At 41.7% G+C, this 21,663-nt stretch overlaps 1 protein-coding gene across 1 annotated transcript in view; it reads left to right on the top strand.

Annotated features, from left to right (window-relative positions):
• snd1 (staphylococcal nuclease and tudor domain containing 1) overlaps positions 1-21,663 on the top strand; it is a 1,008,210-nt gene that overhangs the window by 823,104 nt on the left and 163,443 nt on the right. The window contains exon 18 of the mRNA XM_073066877.1: positions 6,393-6,537. Within this exon, the coding sequence (XP_072922978.1) occupies positions 6,393-6,537 (145 nt within the window). The remainder of the gene's footprint in view (positions 1-6,392; positions 6,538-21,663) is intronic.

Genomic DNA, 21,663 nt, shown 5'->3' on the forward strand with positions numbered 1-21,663 from the left:
TAATGTATCGAGCAAAGAAAGGGAATTGCTTAATGGAATTTTTGATATATCGAATTAATTATGCAGTTTGCTAACAGTATGAAAGGATTTGTTTTGAATAATGTCTATGTATAAATCACAGTAGCAATAACAAAATAATCCCTACCCCTGCCTCGCAAAATTCAGAAGGTGGCTCTTTGTAGCTTAAAAGGAAATGTTGATTCCAACTTTCTGTTTAATATTGGTGACATTATACTATATACAGGATCAGGTGCAGCAGATGCATCGGAGGAACTTCATCTTGAATTGTACATATAGCAGCTTGGGCAAGTCCTTTATTTGTCATTTGGTCGAAATGCTGGAACTCCATACTTTCCACCCCTTTTTGTGTTGTAGGCAACACAAAAAGATTGTCTAGCACAGCCTTCTCAAAAGCAACTTGTAATTTTAGCCTTGTTCTTTTCTTCAGTCATGCTGCTTATCTTTCTGCAGATCTCCAGAATTTTTTGTTTACATCTGCAATATTCTTTGGCCTTTTTAAAATAAAACTTTAAATTAGAACCAGTAAGTGTAAAGATGAAGAAATAGAAAGTAAATTTGAAGTCAGCAATTACCTCGATGTAAGTGGAATAAGGCAAGCTAATAGAAAAATTAGCTATTAGAAACATTTGAAAGCCAAATGAATGTTAAAGTTAAAAGGGTAAGAGAGATTAGATTCAACTGATCAAATGATTTTTTTTCCATCTTTGGCTTTTTCTGAATACCGAAGTGAAGACTAAGTAACAATCCGTGCATTATCTGCCTCTTGGGGTTATAGGCATCAAGGCCTATAACCTGCTTCAGTGGAGTAGAGCTGATGAATACGAGGTCTGCCTCAGTAGCTGTGCCATGAGCATCATAACTGTTTGCAGGGGTTCTGCCTCGGGAAACATCGATGTTCTGTGCTTCCCTAGCATCAAATTGATTTTTTTTTAATGTTTTCATACTGTAATTATAGCCAATCCATCTTCTTTAGCAACTCAGATCACAGCATCAGTTCAGGATTCTTGTAATCAGATATATACTTGAATATCTTCTCTGCTCCTGACATCTGCTCTTGGATAAACCCTGGGAGGCAAAAAAAAGTTGCAAAATAATCCAGACCAGCACAAACATATGCTGAAAGGGGAGCTCCCATAATTTGTTTTCAATCTATATCAAATGAAATGAATTCAGATAAGTGATTATGAGTGACATACTGGTTCCTCACAGTTGGAAGAAAGAGAGAAGTCAGATGTCTTTTCCCATCCTCAGAATAGTTCAATAATCCTGCTAGAAAGCCTGTTCCCTGGACAGCAAAAGGGAACTGTGTTTGCTTGTGATATCTTCACAGCTGGATACCTGTTGACATTAACAGGAGGTAATCTACAGATGCTGGAAATTCAAACAACACACACAAAGTGCTGATGGAACACAACAGGCCAGGCAGCATCTATAGAAAGAAGTAGAGTCGACATTTCGGGCCAAGACCCTTCGTCAGGACTAACTGAAAGAAGAGATAGTAAGAGATTTGAAAGTGGGAGGGGTAGGGGGAAATTCGAAATAATAGGTGGAGACAGGAGGGGAGGGATGAAGCTAAGAGCTGGAAAGTTGATTGGCAAAAGGGATACAGAGCTGGAGAAGGGAAAGGATCATGGGACGGGAGGCCTAGGAGAAAGAAAGGGGGAGGGGAGCACCAGAGGGAGATGGAGAGCAGGCAAGGAGTGATTGTGAGAGGGACAGAGAGAGAAAAAAAGAGAAAAGAAAAAAAGGGGAGGGGGAGATAAATAAATAAACGAGGGATGCAGTAAGAAGAGGAGGGGGGCATTAACGGAAGTTAGAGAAATCATTGTTCATGCCATCAAGTTGGAGGCTACCCAGCCAGTATATAAGGTGTTGTTCCTCCAACCTGAGTGTGGCTTCATCTTGACAGTAGAGGAGGCCATGGATAGACATATCAGAATGGGAATGGGACATGGAATTAAAATGTGTGGCCACTGGGAGATCCTGCTTTCTCTGGCGGACCGAGCGTAGGTGTTAAGCGAAATTGTCTCCCAGTCTGTGTCGGGTCTCACCAATATATAAAAGGCCACACCGGGAGCACCGGATGCAGTATACCACACCAGCCGACTCACAGGTGAAGTGTCGCCTCAACTGGAAGGACTGTTTGGGGTCCTGAATGGCGGTGAGGGAGGAAGTGTAAGGGCAGGTGTAGCACTTGTTCCGCTTACAAGGGTAAGTGCCAGGAGGGAGATCGGTGGGAAGGGATGGGGGGGACGAATGGCCAAGGGTGTCGCGTAGGGAGCGATCCTGCAGAAAGCAGGAAGAGGGGGGGAGGGAAAGATGTGCTTGGTAGTGGGATCCTGTTGGAGGTGGCGGAAGTTACGGAGAATTATATGTTGGACCTGGAGGCTGGTGGGATGGTAGGTGAGGACAAAGGGAGCCCTATCCTTAGTGGGGTTACGGGAGGATGGGATGAGAGCAGATGTGCATGAAGCCTCACCTGTTAACGTTAGTTAGTTAGGTAGATGACTCATGGACACTTGAAATTTATGGATTAGTTGTCCAAATTGACATTTAAATAAAGCTTTTGGCTGTGGCTGAGGAGGAAGAACAGAAACTGGGGGCCAACTAACCCCACTGGAAGCTGCAAGGCAAGGCAGGGAGACGTCCCTTTCACTGCTCTGCCGCCCGGGCTAACGGAGCAAAATATCAGCAACTCGCTGACCGAAGAGCACTGTTGGAGCTGCGGTAAGCAGCAATGCCAAACAGTAAACCTATTGTAAATCTTCCTGTAAGTCTATTGAAATACTGAGAAAACTTTATTTTTCTATGTATATTGTGTTTATGATGAGACATTAAGCCAAGACCCTATTTCCCAGTGAGTAGGAGTTCTCCAGTGTCCCACCAGCATTTTCTTCTATATCATCACCATTAATCACCATCAATTGTTCCATGTGTAACATTACTGTGTTAATTTACTGAGGAGACATGACTACTCTTCAAAGTATTCATTTGGTGCAATGTATTCTTCAGAAGAGAAAATTGGGAGGAAAATAATCCAAATGAGAATGAGTACTATATCCAAAATTGTTTATACTTAAGATGTCACTGCTCCAATATGAAAACTAGCTGTGACTTCCAGTTCCCTTTGGAATCAGCCACATTTAGCCATTCACTGATAAGTACATCCTGCACTTATATAGCTCTACCCCATAAGTCCAAGACAAGCTGAGGGACAGATATTGCTGCACTTGTGGTCCTGCCTCATCATTGGACCACATGGAATCCATTGGCAGAGGCCAATCATTCTTTGATTTTTGCAGCATTATGCTTGAAAATCCACCTCTACATTCTCACAGCAGTTAGATCTAGACATTAGCTAGGAAACCCCATTAATTTCAATGGGTTGCTTCATGTGGATATTTGGAAGAAAACCCAATGTTCTGTTTCTTTCATGCTTGTTCAAATTTAATTTATTGATTTTAATTGCTTATTACTTTGAATGTATTTTAATTATTTTTTAAATAATTAGCACTACTTTAGCAGCTTTAAATGCTGTATTTGTTAGCCTCTGTTATCAGGTTCTAAAGTATCACTTCTTGCTGGGCACTGGGATGATTGAATTTAGAAGAAAACACATAAATGTGATGGATTAAGTGGCATCATTTTGTGCAAAAACTGATTTTGTATTATGTACTGTACATTGCTTTGGATGGAATGGAGAAAACTATGAACAGACTTTGGCAAAGGGGAAAGCTTGTGTTACTTACAGGTCAAGCTTTGATCAAAGGTGATCAAATACAGATGCTTCTGAACAGCAAGACCAATTGGATATGTTGAGAGGGAAAGGTGATTCATTGGCTCAGAATCAGTGGAGCAAAGTTGAATAAGAGAGGTATGCTGGGCGTGAGGTCAGCAAGCTTTTCCCCCATGGGCATACCAACCTTGAAATTTGGAAGAGAAGATGATGGCGTAATTGCCATTGCCAGTGAAGCAATGACTGGGGTTTCTCAAAAACATTTAATGAATGCCAAGAGAGATAACTAGAGAAATAAAGGAAATCCAAAGAGCATTCAAGTCTTAAGTGATAAATAATAGTTAGGGACAAGGCATTAAGTCATTTTGTCCACTCATTGAAAGGTAATATAGTTCAGAAATAAAAGCAATGCATAGTCTTACACTTAATACTCTTGCACTGCCCAAAAACCAATCTTCTCATAACAACCCATTATCTTGAACCATGGTTGCATACAAAATCTCTGTGAAGCATAAATTCTTATCTATTCCTCTGATATGACCGAAGACTTGCTGATTAGAAAGATGAGATGAACTAGCCTGATAAGTAATGGAGTGTTTAAAAAAATGTAATTTTCCCAATATCTCAAAACCTTGCTGTATAAAAATACTAAGAAGTTTCAGCTTTATGAAATGTTAGTAGATTTAAAAAGAAGTGACAAAGGAAAGAGCATTTTGTGGAAAATATCTCTGGGGAGTTCCTTTCATGTCTTGCACAACTACATAACTGATGTCTGATGAGGAAATTCAATGAGCTCACCTTCGAGAGACCTTGCTTCATGCTCCACAGGGCAAATTTGGCGACAGATGATGGTTCACTTAAAGTCAGCTCGGGGGAACAGCTATATGTACACAAAGGGGAAATAGGCTTGAACTATCCAGGGATCATGTTTTGCTGAAGGTCCCCCCTGAGAAGACCTTTTGAATGTGTTATTTGGGATTGGATGTATGTTAATGAAGGAGCTTCTTGCTGTGAAGACAGCTGTGGGAATTCTTGCTATGTATCTACTGAGTTGAGGAACCTGAATAAAATGGAGGATGATTCTCTCATTTCCTTGGGGCCTTATTATTAAGGACATTATATTAACGTAGATCTGAAATTATGTCTGTAAGAGAGAACATTGTTCTTGTCACTTCTAAAATTTAAAACATGTCCTTTGCTTCATGCAGTCTGGAAATAGAACATGAAAGTTATTAACACAAAATCAGTTTGTGAAATAGACTATAGGAGTAATATAAGCAATTTACCCAGTCTAACCTTCCTCCAAAATGTAAGTACTTTATTCTCATGATGGATGTGACCTGGATGATAGAAGATCAGAGGCTAATGGAATTGTTACAGAAGTTTTAATGAAAAAGTGTGTTTTACTTTGCCTTTTGTGGCATGTCTTTTCTTAATTCTCTACTGACTGCTACCAAGGCATAGTGTTGTAGTACAAATGGTGCCCAATGGACAGATCCACTGGTGCATTGCTGTGGTAGATGGCTGGTGCAGAAAAAAATATGCTGAATAGTCATCTGTGTTCTAGCCAGTCTGTATTCCTGTAGTTATAGTCTTGTTTTTCTGGAGAGTTTCACATGCAAATGTCCAAAAGTTTCCAGTTATGTAGATAATACATTGCTCAGGTTTTCAGTGGGTTTTGGGTGCTTGGAACCCAAGTTCCCACTGCATGAGTTACTTCTGTTTCAAATTGCCCTTCTGTTTCTGGCCAAGCAGACTTGAATCAATCGTGCTACTCTCTGATCCAATAAGACAGTGTTGGCTGATGATGTGGAAATGTTCAATTTCAATGGAGTCATACAGCACAGAAAAAGGCCCTTCTGCCCATCTCATCCACGCCAAAACTATTTAAACTGCCTACTCCCATCAAAGTATCATAGCCTTCCATACCCCTACTATCCATGTACCTATTCAAACTTCTCTTAGACGTTGAAATCATTGAAATTATTCCGCACTCTCACAACCCCTTTTAAAAAATTTTTTATAACGTCTTTAAAAACATTGTTGGAGATGTAATAATCATAAAAGTACTATTACCAGGGATACCATATTAAGACTGGTACTACACACCTTTGATCTGCTTAGTCATTCATGGAGAGAGAGAGAGTGTGTGTGTGTGTGACTTTCTCTCTTTGAAAGCCTTCTTTAGTTGAAAACAAAAGTAGGTAAAAGATGAACATCAAAGGATCTATTGTGAGAGAAATAAAGGAAGGGAGGGCTAGACAAAGTAATTCCATAGGCCTGCCCTACAGTTCAGTATGACTGTGCCTCATCTACCTCAGTTCTTTTTCTCACTTACTGCCAAATCCCTTGATACCCCTAATGTGCAAAAATTATTGATCCTGTCTTGAATGTATTCAACTTCTCCAGTCCCCTGAGCTAGCAAATTGCTAAGGTTCACAGCCTTCAGGCTGAAAAAAACTATGTCATCTCTGTACTAAATAGGTTGGGAGACTCAAGAGATGCAGGTCTATGAGATGCTCGTCAGCCTGCTCAGAACTTCTAATACTTCCTTGTTTAATTATTTGTATTACTGCAAGTTTCTCTCAGGTAGTACTGAGACACTGCTCACTATTTCTTCATAACTTTTTTGTAGGTGTGGTCAAATTATGAGGAGCAGCCAGCAGAAGAAGCAGTGCTACAGGTTGCAGAGGAGAAGGAGCGCACAGTCAACTACAAGCCTGTGTTTGTCACTGAGATTACAGATGATCTTCACTTCTATGTCCAGGATGTTGAGACTGGTCAGTACCTTTTAGCAAGAACAGGGATATTTAATTGTGCTTACTCTTGACTACCCTAAATCTACCGTAGCCCAGTGAAAATAGTGGTATCAGTTATAGAGCTGAAGCACATACAGAGCAATATCGTTTTCTTCAGTATTGCTAGATGCAGGTAGAACTTCCAGTAGGAAAACAGCATGCTGCACTATGATTCTCCCAGTTAACATATTCTCACTTATAAGTTTGAATTTGCTAATTTCCATAGTAAAGTTCTTAATTGCTACTATCACCCTGGCAGAATTTGCCAAATAGTGTTATGTACTGTACTAAAAGCAATATGGTTCACAGTGATGGCGCTTGAGCAATAAATATCTCACGGTAGCCATCTGTCACTGATTTACACTGGTGTCATATATTGTGCATTCCTGAAATACTTAACTACCCTTTTCCACCAGCATTTTAATTTTATTCCATTGTAACATTTTTCATAAGTAAGTATATATAAAATGATATTAAAAATATTAAACTCTATGATCAATCAAATAGGTGGACAGTTGTCAGATTTTACATTACTTCTAGTTCTGAAGACAGTCCACGTAGTTTTTTTGTGCAAAGTAATTGAAGTAATGGGGAATGCAAATGGAGATAAATGGGCATTCTGAATAGCAGCTGACATGAAATCAATATAGGAGGTAACACAAATTAGGATGAGGTGGCACATTGTGAAACATAGATGGGAAAGCTGCTTGGCCTATCATCTTGTGTAAGACTCTCAAGTGAAGTGCAATTGATGGAGTACCAACCAATATTAGTAACTGTGACCATATTTAAGCCCCTTATCTTAGAAAGGACATTCTGAAACTGAAGAAAGTTCAACAGTGGTTCACAAAAATGATTCCAGGATTGAACGGCTTGTCATATGAAGAGAATTTTATTGGCTCTGGGCCTGTATTCAGCAGAATTCAGAAGAATGAAGCATGACCTAATTGAAACCTATTGAATTGTGAAAAGCCTTGATAGAGTTGGATGAGGAGAGGATGTTTCCTATGGTGGGAGAGTCTAAGACTGGAGGAGACAGTCTTAAAATAGAGGGGCATCCTTTTATAATGGAGGTGAGGAGGAATCTGTGCAATTCATTGTCAGGGCATGAAGGGATATGGGGGGAAAGCAGGAATTGCGGCTGAGGAGAAAAATGGATCAGCAATGATGAAATGGCAGAGCAGACACAATGGGCCAAATGGCCTAATTCTGATCCTATATCTTATGGTCCTTTACTATAGGTAGTTGACAGTTGTACTCGTACCTGCTTTACCTTTTTCTTGATGATGGGCAATTTGAGGCAGGTGAGGGTGGGAGAGGAGGAGTCATCTGCCTATCATTTACCTCTCCCCTGCTTCATCTGTACCCACCCTTACCCATCATCCTCTGTCTTGCCCTTCCTTCTCATTTCAGTATACTAGTCATTCAGTCAGCTGATTGGCCTACTTCTGCTCCTATATCTTATGGTCTATCTTCGCTCTGTGCCCTCAATCCTAATGTATGTAGGTAGGGTTGCAACCCAATATGTTGGCCGTCTCTTTTCTCCACAGATGTCACTCAACCTGCTGAGTTCTTCCAGCTGTTTGTGTCGATTGTATCTCCTGCATAAATTAACCTAGAGTGGTCAGTGGAGACTTGTACAATATCAAACCAAGTGGTTGCTTAATCAGTGCAGGGAGAATTTTATTCTGCTTCTGTCTTCTTTTTACTAGATGTTTTCTAAACATTAGCACTCAACACAGATATTCTCCTTCAAAACAGCTAAGATTTTTAAAAAATATGCACCTTACAAATCAGAGAATACTTTTGATTTATTGGAAGTTTACACTGCTATAAAGCCAAAATTTATTTTCCTTCTCTATTTACTCTTGAGATGTTGAATATGAGCTTTCTTCTGAATCATTGCTAACCCCATGTTGCAAATACTCCAACAGTTGGATAAGAGTTCCATTATTTAGGTCAAACAATGATGGAAAAGATGAACATTTCCAAAAGATATTGTGTGTGGCCATGAAGCAAATTTGAAAATGATGACATTCCTTTGTGCCCAGTGATCTTGTCTTTCTAGATGACTGTTATGGATTTGAGAGATGGATACTGTGGGGGGGGGGGGGGGGGGGAGGAGGGAAGCTTTGGTTAATTGCTGTAGAGTATTTTTTTATATAACTGGGTCGTGCTGCAACCATAGTATACTAGTAGTGGAACAATTAACTGTTTAAGATGATGGATGACATGCGAATCGAGAGATTTTGATGTCCTGGAAGGTGTCAGACTTTCGATGTTGCTGAAACGGCATACATCCAGTCAAGTTGCACTCAGCTTCTTTCAGATAAATCTTTAGAATCAAGATAAGTGTGCAGATAGAGTAACTGTATAGATATTAGTACAAAACAAGTTCTTGTTTCTTATTACCAAGTTCTTGTTTAATTTTTCCATATCCTTTGCTTAATTATTCATACAGCCACTGTAGGAAAAATTGTGTTATGACACATAATCAATGCAGTCCCAGTGAGTTCTTTCTTAAACACTTAATAGAAATTGGGGAAAATGGCTTTTGTATTCCCAAAAATACTATAGTTAGAATGTCAGATGAGTTAAAATTGGGTTTGGTCTTGATAGAGTTCTCATTTCTTCTTTTGCTAATTCCTTCTCCAAAGGTCAAATACCCTATCACCACTCACAGTTAAGTGACAAACCATCTGGGAAAGAAAGTCTTTGCTGACTGTTCTGTAGCACTTCCCAGGATCATTCGGAATATCAAATGTTGTCTGCATGTTGTCTTTTGTCTCAGAATCTCCATAGTTGAAAGCCTTGCCTCTAATTACTTTTACAAAGCATCTGAAGAGTAAATTGTATTTGGTGTAGTTGGAAGTTTACTGTGTTAGTTCATTAGAATCAAACATATTAAGAAATTTAAAGAATTATATGTTGAACCCTGGCAAGACTTTAGAGGAAATGCTCATTTTCCTACTACTGTGGTACTTGTAACTTAATTGCTCATATAACCGGTTGAAATAATTGTGTTGTGACAGGAAAAAAGTCTGGTGTCTTTAAGTTCTTTACTTAACTCTTTCTTGTCAGAAGCTGCACATCTGCCTTTTCACATTCAGCATGGGGTTCAACCTTCAAGGCTAGCACATTTTTTTAAAACTAAGGAGAAGATCTTTGGCCTGCTGAATATAGAGTATTTTGAAATACAGCACAAAATGTTGAAAAGTCTACCCATTTTTAGAGTTTGATATTACCTTAATACTCCAGATCACATTTTAAAGTATAAATTCCATTTCAGTAGGATATATAATAACATTGTGGCGAGCACTTGGTCCATAATGACAGATGAGGAAGCTCAACAATCTTATTGTTAATAAGCTCCCCCCCCCCCCCCCCCCCCCACCAGTTAGGACACCAGTCTATCGCAAGGTTAACCTCCAGCATTTTGCTGGTAGCCATTTTCAGCTGGGTGGACTGGAGCAATGTGTGGTTAAGTGCCTTGCTCAAGGACACAACAGGCTGCCCCAGTTGGGGCTCAAATTCATGACCTTCAGATTGCTAGTCCAATGCCTTGAGCACTTGGCCACGTCACACCCTTTTATTGTGATAAACACAGGAGAGGTGACCATCACACACCCCGGTTACAGTTAGGGTGATCCACAAATACACAAGCAAATAACTGTGTAACCCAAGCTGACATGTAAGGGTAAATGAACTGGAACTCTCACAATAATCCCACAAAAGCATTTTACCACAAGAACAGTGCTGGTCATTGGAAATGCAAGGGTGGGCTGTCGACTACGCCCCCCCCCCCGGAGCATCACAATATTCTTCAGGTCCATTATGATATTGAGGGGAGAGATCAACAGTCTTCCTTTAGTCCTTGTAGTTGTAAGTGTTTAATCTGTGGTCCAGTTATTTGCACCAGCTATTTTGCGGATTTAAAAAAAGTCTGGCATTTTCCCAAGTACATGCTACGATTGTGGAATAGGTTTATATAGGTTGGCACATCATTGAGCTTGTACTGTGCTGTTTCTACATTCAGTGTACAAAATGGGAGAAAAATAAGAATCAGCACGTGAAGATATCTTTGTGAAAGAGCATTGTGGAGAAAAATGAGCTTTTATTTTAAAATTGAAATGTTGTCATTTGCATATAGCAGTCTCTATCCAGTCAACTTGTCAGATGTGTATCTAGCTCAAAATCCAGGAAATAGCAAACCCTCACCACAAGGAAGTGTTGGTATCATTATTTAATGACTAGCTATTATCATAGAACATACAGCAGATTACAGGCCCTTCGGCCCACAATGTTGTGCCAACAATGTAACCTACTGCAGAAGCTGCTGAGGATTTCCCTACTGCATAACCCTCTATCTTTCTATGCTCCGTGTCCCTATCTAAGAGTCTCTTAAAAGACCCTATTGTATCCGCATCTACCATCTTCACTGGCAGTGCATTCCATGCACCCACCACTCTCTGTGTAAAACAGAACAACTTACCTCTGACATCCCCCTTGTACCTACTTGCAAGCTCCTTAAATCTATGCCCCCTCATGTTAGCCGTTTCAGCCCTGGGAAAAAGCCTCTGGCTATCCACACGATCAATGACTCTCATCATCTTATACATCTCTATCAGGTCATCTCATCCTCCCATCACTCCAAGAAGACAAGGCCAAGGTCACTCAGCTTATTCTCCAAAGGCATGCTCTCCAATCCAGGCAGCATCCTTGTAAATCTCCTCTGCACTCTCTCTATAGCATCTACATCCTTCCTGCAATGAGGTGACCAGAACTGAACACAGTACTCCAAGTGGAGTCTAACTAAGGTCTTGTATAGTGTAACATTACCTTAAGGCTCTTGAACTCAATCCCACAGTTGATGAAGGCCAACACACCATACACCTTCTTAACAACACTGTCAACCTACGCAGATCCCAAGATCTCGCTGGTCCTCCATACTACCAAGTACTTACCATTAATATTATATTCTTTCTTAAAATTTCACCTGCCAAAATGAACTACTTCACAGTTATCTTGGTTGAACTCCATCTGTCACTTCTCAGCCCAGTTCTGCATCCTATTGATGTCCCATTGTAACCTCTGACAACCCTCCACACTATCCACGGCATCCCCAACCTTTGTATCCTCAGCAAACTTACTAACCCACCCTTCTACTTACTCATCTTGGTCATTTATAAAAATCATAATGTGGAGAGATCCCAGAACACATCTCTGTGGGACACCACTGGTCACTGACCTTCATGCAGAATACAAACCATCCACAACCACCCTTTGCCTTCTGTGGTCCAGCCAATTCTGGATCCACAAAGCAAGGTCTCCTTGGATCCCGTGCCTAATTACTTTCTGAAGGAGGCTTGCATGGAGAACCTTATCAAATGCCTTACTGAAATCCATATACACCACATCCACTGCTCTACCTTCATCAATGTGTTTTGTTACATCCTCAAAGAATTCATTCGGGTCCGTAAGGCACGACCTGCCCTTGACAAAGCCATGCTGACTAACCCTAATCAGAGTATATCTCTCCAGATGCTCATAAGTCCTGCCTCTCAGGATCTTCTCCAACAACTTGCCCACTACTGATGGTAACTTAAGAACAAAGTCTTGTATTACTTACCTACAGTATGATCTGGCCGGATTTGAAACAAACTAAAGTTTTCCTCGGGATCTTGGTGCAAGCAATACCAATGCATTAGTGTCGTCTCCTTTAGTAATGAGGTGCTTTATAACACAATTAGCACAGTTCTTTAAAAACAAAGTTCCTGGGCGGCTATTGCTAATTTGTGCATTCTCCAAAGGCCTCAAAAACACGCCCCAAACTAGTAGAAGCTTCTCCCAGCTGCTTTTCTGTAAAAATCTGATGCATTTACTATCACAGCAACTTCCCACAAAAAGGAATGTGGCAATAAATTATCTGTTTTAGTGACGTCGACTGAAAGTTAAATATTGGTTCCAGGATAGTAAATTCTATTTCTGCCTGCAGTGAAAACTGACTGCGACATTTGTTGCCATGGGTGCCAACTGGAAAAGAGCAGTTTGAAATCATTGATACAATTGATAGTCTCAGAAGAGGTAAAAGCATTCACATCTTCAGTTCCTCCCATCAGACCCAACCACCACACCCATTCCCACTACCAGAATCAGGTCTGTTAACACTGGCATGTGTCATGAGATTTGCTACCTTAACAGCAGCAGTACAATGCAATACATGATAAATATAGAAAGGAAAATCAATCAATCAATTACAGTAAGTGTGTGTGTATATAAACACACACACACACTGAGCATGGGTCCATAGTGCAGAAGGGAAAGAGAGGGAAGAAGGAATCGGTAGTGACAGGGGACTCAATAGTGAGGGGAACAGACAGGAGATTGTGTGGACGTGAACGGGACACCCAGATGGTAGGTTGCCTCCCAGGTGTCAGGGTCAGGGATGTCTCAGATCGTATCCACAATATTTGGCGGGGGGGAAGCAACCAGATGTCTTGGTACATATTGGTACCAATGATATAGGAAGAAAAAGCAATGAAGTCCTGAGAAGAGAATTTGGAGAGCTAGGTAGAAAGTTGAGAAGCAGGACCTCCCGGGCATGACCATTGCATCCATGGTCTCTTCAGCAACCTCTTTCAGGGCTCTGGGATGTTGTCCATCTGGCTACAAGTGACTTATCCATCTTGAGAACTTTGAGTTTGCCTAGCACTTTTTCCTTTGTAATAGCAATGGCACTCACTCCTGCTTTCTGACACTCACGGACCTCTGGCACCCTGCTGCTAGTGTCTTCTACAGTGAAGGTAGATACAAAGTACCAATTAAGTTCAGCTGCCATTTTTGGCCCCATTACTACCTCACCAGCATCGTGTTCCAATGGTCCAATATCAACTCTCACCTCCCTTTTACTCATTATATAACTGAAAAATCTTTTGGTATCCTGCTTTATATTATTGGTTAGTCTACCCTCGTATTTCATCTTTTGCTACCTTATCTGCCCTTTCCTTGGCTTTTATGCAGTCCTTAACTTCCTTTGTCAGCCACAGTTGCCTACCCCTGCATTTGAGAACAACTTCCTCTATGGGACATATCTATCCTGCACCTTGTGAACTATTCCCAGAAATTTCAGCCATCTCTGCTCTGCCACCATCCCTGCCAGTATCCTTCTCCAGTCCACCTGGGCAAGCTCCTCTCTCATGTCTACTAATTTTTTTTACTACTCGGGTTAAAGAGAGGTGAGACGTCAGCCAGTAGAGGGCGAAAGGTTTAAAAAGGCAAGGAATCTTCAATGGTTTTTAATTTGGAGTAAGAGGGCTGCGAGTGAACTGCTGATATTTTGGGCCAAAGGGAGTTTTTTACTACTCGGGTTAAAGAGAGGTGAGACTGCTCAGGCGCATGATGTCAGACAGTAGAGCGAGAAAGGTTTAAAAAAGAAGACCGCTGTATCCAGCGGGCAGCAGAGTGAGAGGCAACAGAGTGATAGGGCTTTGGCTCAACAGGCTTAGGCGGTAATGGGATGAGGCAAGGTAAGAAGTATATGTGTGATGCCAGTTTTCTGTGCTCAGTGTCAGATGTGTAGGATCCTGGAGTCTCCCAGCCTCCCAGACAGCAACATCTGCAGCAGGTGTGTCGAGCTGCAGCTCCTGAGGGACCGAGTTAGGAAATTGGAGAAGCAGCTCGATGACCTTCGCCTAGTCAGGGAGAGCAAGGAGGTGATAGAGAGGAGTTACAAGCAGGTGGTCACACCGGGCCACGGGAGACAGACAAGTGGGTTACAGTCAGGAGGGGGAAGGGGAAGAGTCAGGTACTAGGGAGTACCCCTGTGGCTGTACCCCTTGACAGTAAGTACTCCTGTTTGAGTACTGTTGGGGACAGCCTACCTGGGGTAAGCAACAGTGGCTGTGCATCTGGCACAGAGTCTGTCCCTGTGGTTCAGAAGGGTAGGGAAGGGAAGAGGAAGGCAGTAGTGATAGGGGACTCTATAGTTAGGGGGTCAGACAGGCGATTCTGTGGACGCAGGAAAGAAACTCGGATGGTAGTTTGCCTCCCAGGTACCAGGGTCCAGGATGTTTCGGATCGTGTCCAAGATATCCTGCGGTGGGAGGGAGAACAGCCCGAGGTTATGGTACATATTGGTACCAATGACATAGGTAGGAAAAGGGAAGAGGTTCTGAAAAAAGACTACAGGGAGTTAGGAAGGAAGTTGAGAAGCAGGACCACAAAGAGTAATCTCGGGATTACTGCCTGTGCCACACGACAGTGAGAATAGGAATAGGAAGAGGTGGAGGATAAATGCCTGGCTGAGGAATTGGAGCAGGGAGCCGGGATTCAGATTTCTGGTTCAGTGGGACCTTTTTTGGGGCAGGTGTGACCTGTACAAAAAGGACGGGTTGCACTTGAATCCCAGGGGGACCAATTTCCTGGTGGGGAGGATTGCTAAGGCTACTGGGGAGAGTTTAAACTAGAATTGTTGGGGGGTGGGAACCGAACTGAAAAGACTGGGGAAGAGGCGGTTGGCTCACAAGTAGAAAAAGCTTGGATACAGTGTGAGAGGGGGGATAGGCAGGAGATAGAGAAGGGACGCGCTCAGACTGAAGGCTTGAGATGTGTCTATTTTAATACAAGGAGTGTTGTGAACAAAGCGGATGAGCTCAGAGCGTGGATCAGTACTTGCAGATATGATGTGGTGGCCATTACAGAGACTTGGATGGCTCAGGGACAGGATTGGTTACTTCAAGTGCTGGGTTTTAGATGTTTCAGAAAGGACAGGGAGGGAGGCAAAAGAGGTGGGGGCGTGGCACTGTTGATCAGAGATAGTGTCAAGGCTGCAGAAAAGGTGGACGCCATGGAGGGATTGTCTACGGAGTCTCTGTGGGTGGAGGTTAGGAACAGGAACGGGTCAATAACTTTACTGGGTGTATTTTATAGGCAGCCTAATAGTAACAGGGATATCGAGGAGCAGATAGGGAAACAGATCCTGGAAAGGTGTAATAATAACAGAGTTGGCGTGATGGGAGATTTTAACTTCCCAAATATCGATTGGCATTTCCCTAGAGCGAGGGGTTTAGATAGGGTGGAGTTTGTTAGGTGTGTTCAGGAAGGTTTCTTAACACAATATGTAGATAAGCCTACAAGAGGAGAGGCTGTACTTGATTTGGTATTGGAAAATGAACCTGGTCAGGTGTCAGATCTCTCAGTGGGAGAGTATTTTGGAGATGGTGATCACAATTCTATGTCCTTTACAATAGCATTGGAGAGAGATAGGAACAGACAAGTTAGAAAAGAGTTTAAGTGGAGTAAGGGGAATTATGAGGCTATCAGGCAGGAAATTGGAGGCTTAAATTGAAAACAGATGTTCTCAGGGAAAAGTACGGAAGTAATGTGGCAAATATTCAGGGGATATTTGTGTAGAGTTCTGTATAGATACGTTCCAATGAGACAGGGAAGTTATGGTAGGGTACAGGAACCGTGGTGTACAAAGGCTGTAATAAATCTAGTCAAGAAGCAAAGAAAAGCTTACAAAAGTTTCAGAGAGCTAGGTAATGTTAGAGATCTAGAAGATTATAAGGTTACTAGGAAGAAGCTTAAGAAGGAAATTAGGAGAGCTAGAAGGGGCAATGAGAAGGCCTTGGTGGGCAGAATTAAGGAACACCCCAAGGCATTCTACAAGTATGTGAAGAGCATGAGGATAAGACGTGAAAGAGTAGGACCTATCAAATGTGACAGTGGGAAAGTGTGTATGGAACCAGAGGAAATAGCAGAAGTACTTACTTCAGTATTCAGTATGGAAAAGGATCTTAGTGATTGTTGTGATGACTTGCAGCAGACTAAAAAGCTTGAGCATGTTGATATTAAGAAAGAGGATGTGCTGGAGCTTTTGGAAAGCATCAAATTGGATAAGTCACCAGGACTGGACTAATGTACCCCAGGCTACTGTGGGAGGCGAGGGAGAAAATTGCTGAGCCTCTGGCGATGATCTTTGCATCATCAATGGGGATGGGAGAGGTTCCTGAGGATTGGAGGGTTGCGGATATTGTTCCTTTATTCAAGAAAGGGGGTAGAGGTACCCCAGGAAATTTTAGACCAGTGAGTCTTACCTCAGTGCTTGGTAAGTTGATGGAGAAGATCCTGAGAGGCAGGATTTATGAACATTTGGAGAGGTATAATATGATTAGGAGTAGTTGGCATGGCTTTGTAAGGTTGTGCCTTACGAGACTGATTGAATTTTTTGAGGATGTGACTAAACACATTGATGAAGGAAGAGCAGTAGATGTAGTGTATGTGGATTTCAGTAAGGCACTTGATGAGGTACGCCATGCAAGGCTTAGGGAGAAAGTAAGGAGTCATGGGATCCAAGGGGACATTGCTTCGTGGATCCAGAACTGGCTTGCCCACAGAAGGCAAAGAGTAGTTGTAGACGGGTCATATTCTTCATGGAGATCAGTCACCAGTGGAGTGCCTCAGGAATCTATTCTGGGATCCTTACTGATCGTGATTTTTATAAATGACCTGGATGAGGAAGTGTAGGGATGGGTTAGTAAGTTTGCTGATGCCACAAAGGTTGGAAGTGTTGTGGATAGTGTAGAGGGCTGTCAGAGGTTACAGCGGGGCATTGATAGGATGCAAAACTGGGCTGAGAAGTGGCAGATGTAGTTTAACCCAGATAAGTGTGAAGTGGTTAATTTTGGTAGGTCAAATATGATGGCAGAATATAGTATTAATGGTAAGACTCTTGGCAGTGTGGAGGATCAGAGGGATCTTGGGGTCCGAGTCCATAGGACACTCAAAGCATTTGCGCAGGTTGACTCTGTGGTTAAGAAGGCATACGGTGTATTGGCCTTCATCAATCATGAAATTGAATTTAGGAGCCGAGAGGAAATGTTGCAGCTATATATGACCCTGGTCAGACCTCACTTGGAGTACTGTGCTCAGTTCTGGTTACCTCAGTACAGGAAGGATGTGGAAGCCATAGAAAGGGTGCAGAGGAGTTTAGAAGGATGTTGCCTGGATTGGGGAGCATGCCTTATGAGAATAGACTGAGTGAATTCAGCCTTTTCTCCTTAGAGTGAAGGAGGATGAGAGGTGACCTGATAGAGGTATATAAGATTATGAGAGGCATTGATCGTGTGGATAGGTGGAGGCTTTTTCCCAGGGCTGAAATGGTTGCCCCAAGAGGACACAGGTTTAAGATGCTGGGGAGTAGGTACAGAGGAGATGTCAGGGGTAAGTTTTTTTACTCACAGTGGTGAGTGCGTGGAATGGGCTGCCGGCAACGGTGGTGGAGGCGGATACGATAGGATCTTTTAAGAGACTTTTAGATAGGTACATGGAGCTTAGTAAAATAGAGGGCTATAGGTAAGCCTAGTAATTTCTACGGTAGGGACGTGTTCGGCACAGCTTTGTGGGCCAAAGGACCTGTATTGTGCTGTAGGTTTTCAATGTTTCTAATTATTTTTCTTCCGTACACATGAGTTATGTTTCTCCCTCTCAATTTGCAGTATGAATTCAATCATATTATGATCACTGTCTCCTAAGGATTCCTTTACATTAAGCTCCCCTAATAACATCTGGGTTATTACACAGCACCCAATCTAAGATAGCCTTTCTTGAGTAGGCTGAAGCACAAACTGTTCTGAAAAGCCGTCTTGTAGGCATTCCCTCTCTTGTGATCTGTCACCAAACTGATTTTTCAATCCATTTTCATATTGAAGTACCCCATTACAATTCTCATTACATCTCTTTTCCAGCTCCCTTTGCAATCTCAACCCCAAATCTTGGCTACTATTTGGAGGTTTATATATGATTTCCACAATTTTTTTAACCCTTGCTATTTTTTAACTCCACCCAGAAAGAGTTAAGGTGTCCAGGTGATATAAGACCACGTGAAGAGGTATTGTGATTGTGTCTGCCATAGACCTATTGTGTTGGTAGGCAAATTGCAGTAGGTTCACGTGCTTGCTGAGGCAGAGTTCATTCTAGCGATGACCAACCTCTTAAAGCATTTCATCACCGTAGATGTGAGTGCTACTGGGTGATAATCATTAAGACAGTTCACACTACCCTTTGGAACTGGAAGATTTGTTGTTATTTTAAAGCGGGTGGGAAATTCTGACCATAGCAGTGAGATGTTGAAAAATGTCTTTGAATACTTCTGACAGTTGGTTGGCTCACGTTTTCAGCGCACTACCAGGTTCCCCATTGGGCCTGTTGCTTTCTGATGGTTCACCCTCCTTAAAGACAATATCGGCTTCCGAGGGTCACCGGCTGCAGCAGGGATCTTCGCAGTTGTAGGTATATTCTCCCTTTCAAAGCGGACATAGAAGTCATTGAGCACATCTGGTAGTGAAACATCACTGCCATTCATGATTTTGGGTTTTGCTTTGTAGGAAGCGATGTCCTACAAACCCTACCAGAGTTGATGTGCATCTGATGTTGCTTCCAACCTTGCTCAGATTTGTCTCTTTGCTCTTGATCTAGCCCTCTGCAAGTCATACAGGTAGAGCATTCCTATGAAACCGTTTGTAAACCGAAATGTCGTAAAGCAAAGAAGCAATTACCATTAATTTATATGGGAAAAATTTTTGAGCGTTCCCAGACCCAAAAAATAACCTACCAAATAATACATAAAACCTAAAATAACACTAACATATAGTAAAAGCAGGAATGATATGATAAATATACACCCTATATAAAGTAGAAATATTGTATGTACTGTGTAGTTTCACTTTATCAAAATCGGGAAGACAGCGAGCCAAAGTCGATTTGGAGAAAAAAATCAGAACGTACACGCATACGTACGCACGTACACGCATGTGCAAACAACTGCCCGCTCAAGGCTTCACGGTCATTGTAGTCTTTCTCAGGGTAAACACACGCATAAAGCGGGCGTCTTTTTTTCGTAAAAGCGAAAATCCTCTTTGGTTAGCAAAAACAGGTACTAATGTAGGTCTTTCGTAACAGCGAGTTGTGGTAAAGCGGACGTTCAAAAAACGGGAGACACCTGTACCTGTTTTTTTTTGTACAGACCTGGGTCACCAGACTTAAATGTCACAGGTCAATCCCTCAGAAGATTACCTCCCTCCTGGTTCATCAATAGCTTTTGGTTTGGAAAGGTACAGCAACTTTTTGTAAGCAGACACTCATCCACACAGCTTTTATTGAAGTTGGTAAATGGCATACTCATCCAAATTTGATAGTGAATGCCATCGATTTCTGAATGAACATCAAACCCATAAACACTACTTCTGTTATCTTTTATTTTTGCACTGCGTATTTAATATATCTATTATATTTTTACATAGTCACATATATATACACACACTGTAATTCATGTTTTTCTCTATTATTTTGTACTGCATTGTTCTGCTGCTACAAAGACAACAAATTTCTCGACATATGCCAGTGTTATAAAAACAGATTTTGATTCTGATGGATTTAAATGGAATGGAGGTAGATAGATACTTTAGATACTTTATTCATCCCCATGGGGAAATTCAACATTTTTTCCAATGTCCCATACACTTATTGTAGCAAAAACTAATTACATACAATACTTAACTCAGTAAAAATATGATATGCATCTAAAGTCACCCTCTCAAAAAGCATTAATAAATAGCTTTTAGGAGGTGTGGGAGGTGGTGCATTTTGGACATTCAAACCAGCTGGGTCGGATCTACACTGTAGATGGCAGAGCACTGTGGAACACAGGGACCCAGGAGCACAAGTGCTCAGTCGCTAAAAGTGTCCACACAGATAGACAGGTTGATGAAGATGGTGTTTAGCATGCAGGCTCTTTATCAGTCAAGACACTGAATTTAGGAGTAGGATTTCATTTTGGTGTGATCAAAATTGGGAATATCGTTTACAGTTTTGGTCACCCTGCTAGAGGATTAAAAAACATTGTCAAACTGGAAAAGGAGCGGAAAGGTTTACAAGGATTCTGCCTGGACTAAAAGGCCTGAGTTGTCAGGAATATTTGGCCACATTGGATATTTATTCATTGCTGCCTGGTAGAATGAGAGCTGGCCTCACAGAAGTTTATAATATCATGAAGGATATAGATAAGGTGGACAATCATAGTCTCCTCTCTAGCGTTGGACTGTCCAAAACAGGAGGGCACAGATACAAGGTAAGCGGGGAGAGATTTAAAAGAGACCTGAGAAGTAGCATACGAGCTGCCATATGAGAAGTAGGAATGAGCTGCCAGAGGAAGTAGCCAAGGCAGGTACAATTGCAACATTTAAGAAGTACTGATATAGGTACGTGGAGGACAAGGACTTGGAGGGTTATGGGCAAACTGGGGCGAGCAGCAAGGATGTAGTGGTCAGCATGGACCTGTTGGGCTGAAGGGCTTGTTTCAGGGCTATGGTTCTCTTCACCCCTGTGACTTGGAGTTTAAAAATTCATTCAAACCTGTCTTTTTCAACACTTTCCATCTCACTAACCATTAATAAAGTGATTGGACAGAATTGGCATACTGGGGTGATATTTAATTCTTCTGGCTGTATAACGAATCAGAAGTTGTGTCTAGTAACTCTGGTGGTCTGTGGCCCACTCAATTTGATTTCATTGATTTTCTTTTTCCCCCGGAGATTGCAAGAGAATATTACTAAAATGTGTTCTGACCATCTGGAAAGGCAATTGGAAAGGGAGGCACAGGAGCACACGTTATCCATATAAAGCAACTTCTGTGTTGAGGGATAGTACAACACTATTCTGTGCAGTATTCTGGTGGGAATCCAATGCAATTCAATAACTTGACCAGCCATGTAATAAAGACATTTACTCAAATTAATATATCGGGGGCTGCAAGATTTGTAGGCATGTTTGTTTTTCTAGCCTTCTGACTGACCACAACGACAAGCTGCAGGAGATTTTTTTAAAACACAGAATGGAATTGACAGTTGCAGAAATTCCATTCCAGTTCAATGGCTGTGCTTTGAACCTTGACCAATCTATAGTCCCACTTCAGTTATATCTTCTATTAATTTGTGTTAGTTGAGTTTCTTGCAGTTCCATGTTAGAGCACATGCTGCTATGATTCATTAATCAAGAGAAGTAGAAGTGTCACTTTGAGAATGACTCTCCAGTTTATTTTGGGATATATTA

The sequence above is a fragment of the Hemitrygon akajei genome, chromosome 14, assembly GCF_048418815.1.
Source record: "Hemitrygon akajei chromosome 14, sHemAka1.3, whole genome shotgun sequence".
Lineage (NCBI taxonomy): Eukaryota > Metazoa > Chordata > Chondrichthyes > Myliobatiformes > Dasyatidae > Hemitrygon > Hemitrygon akajei.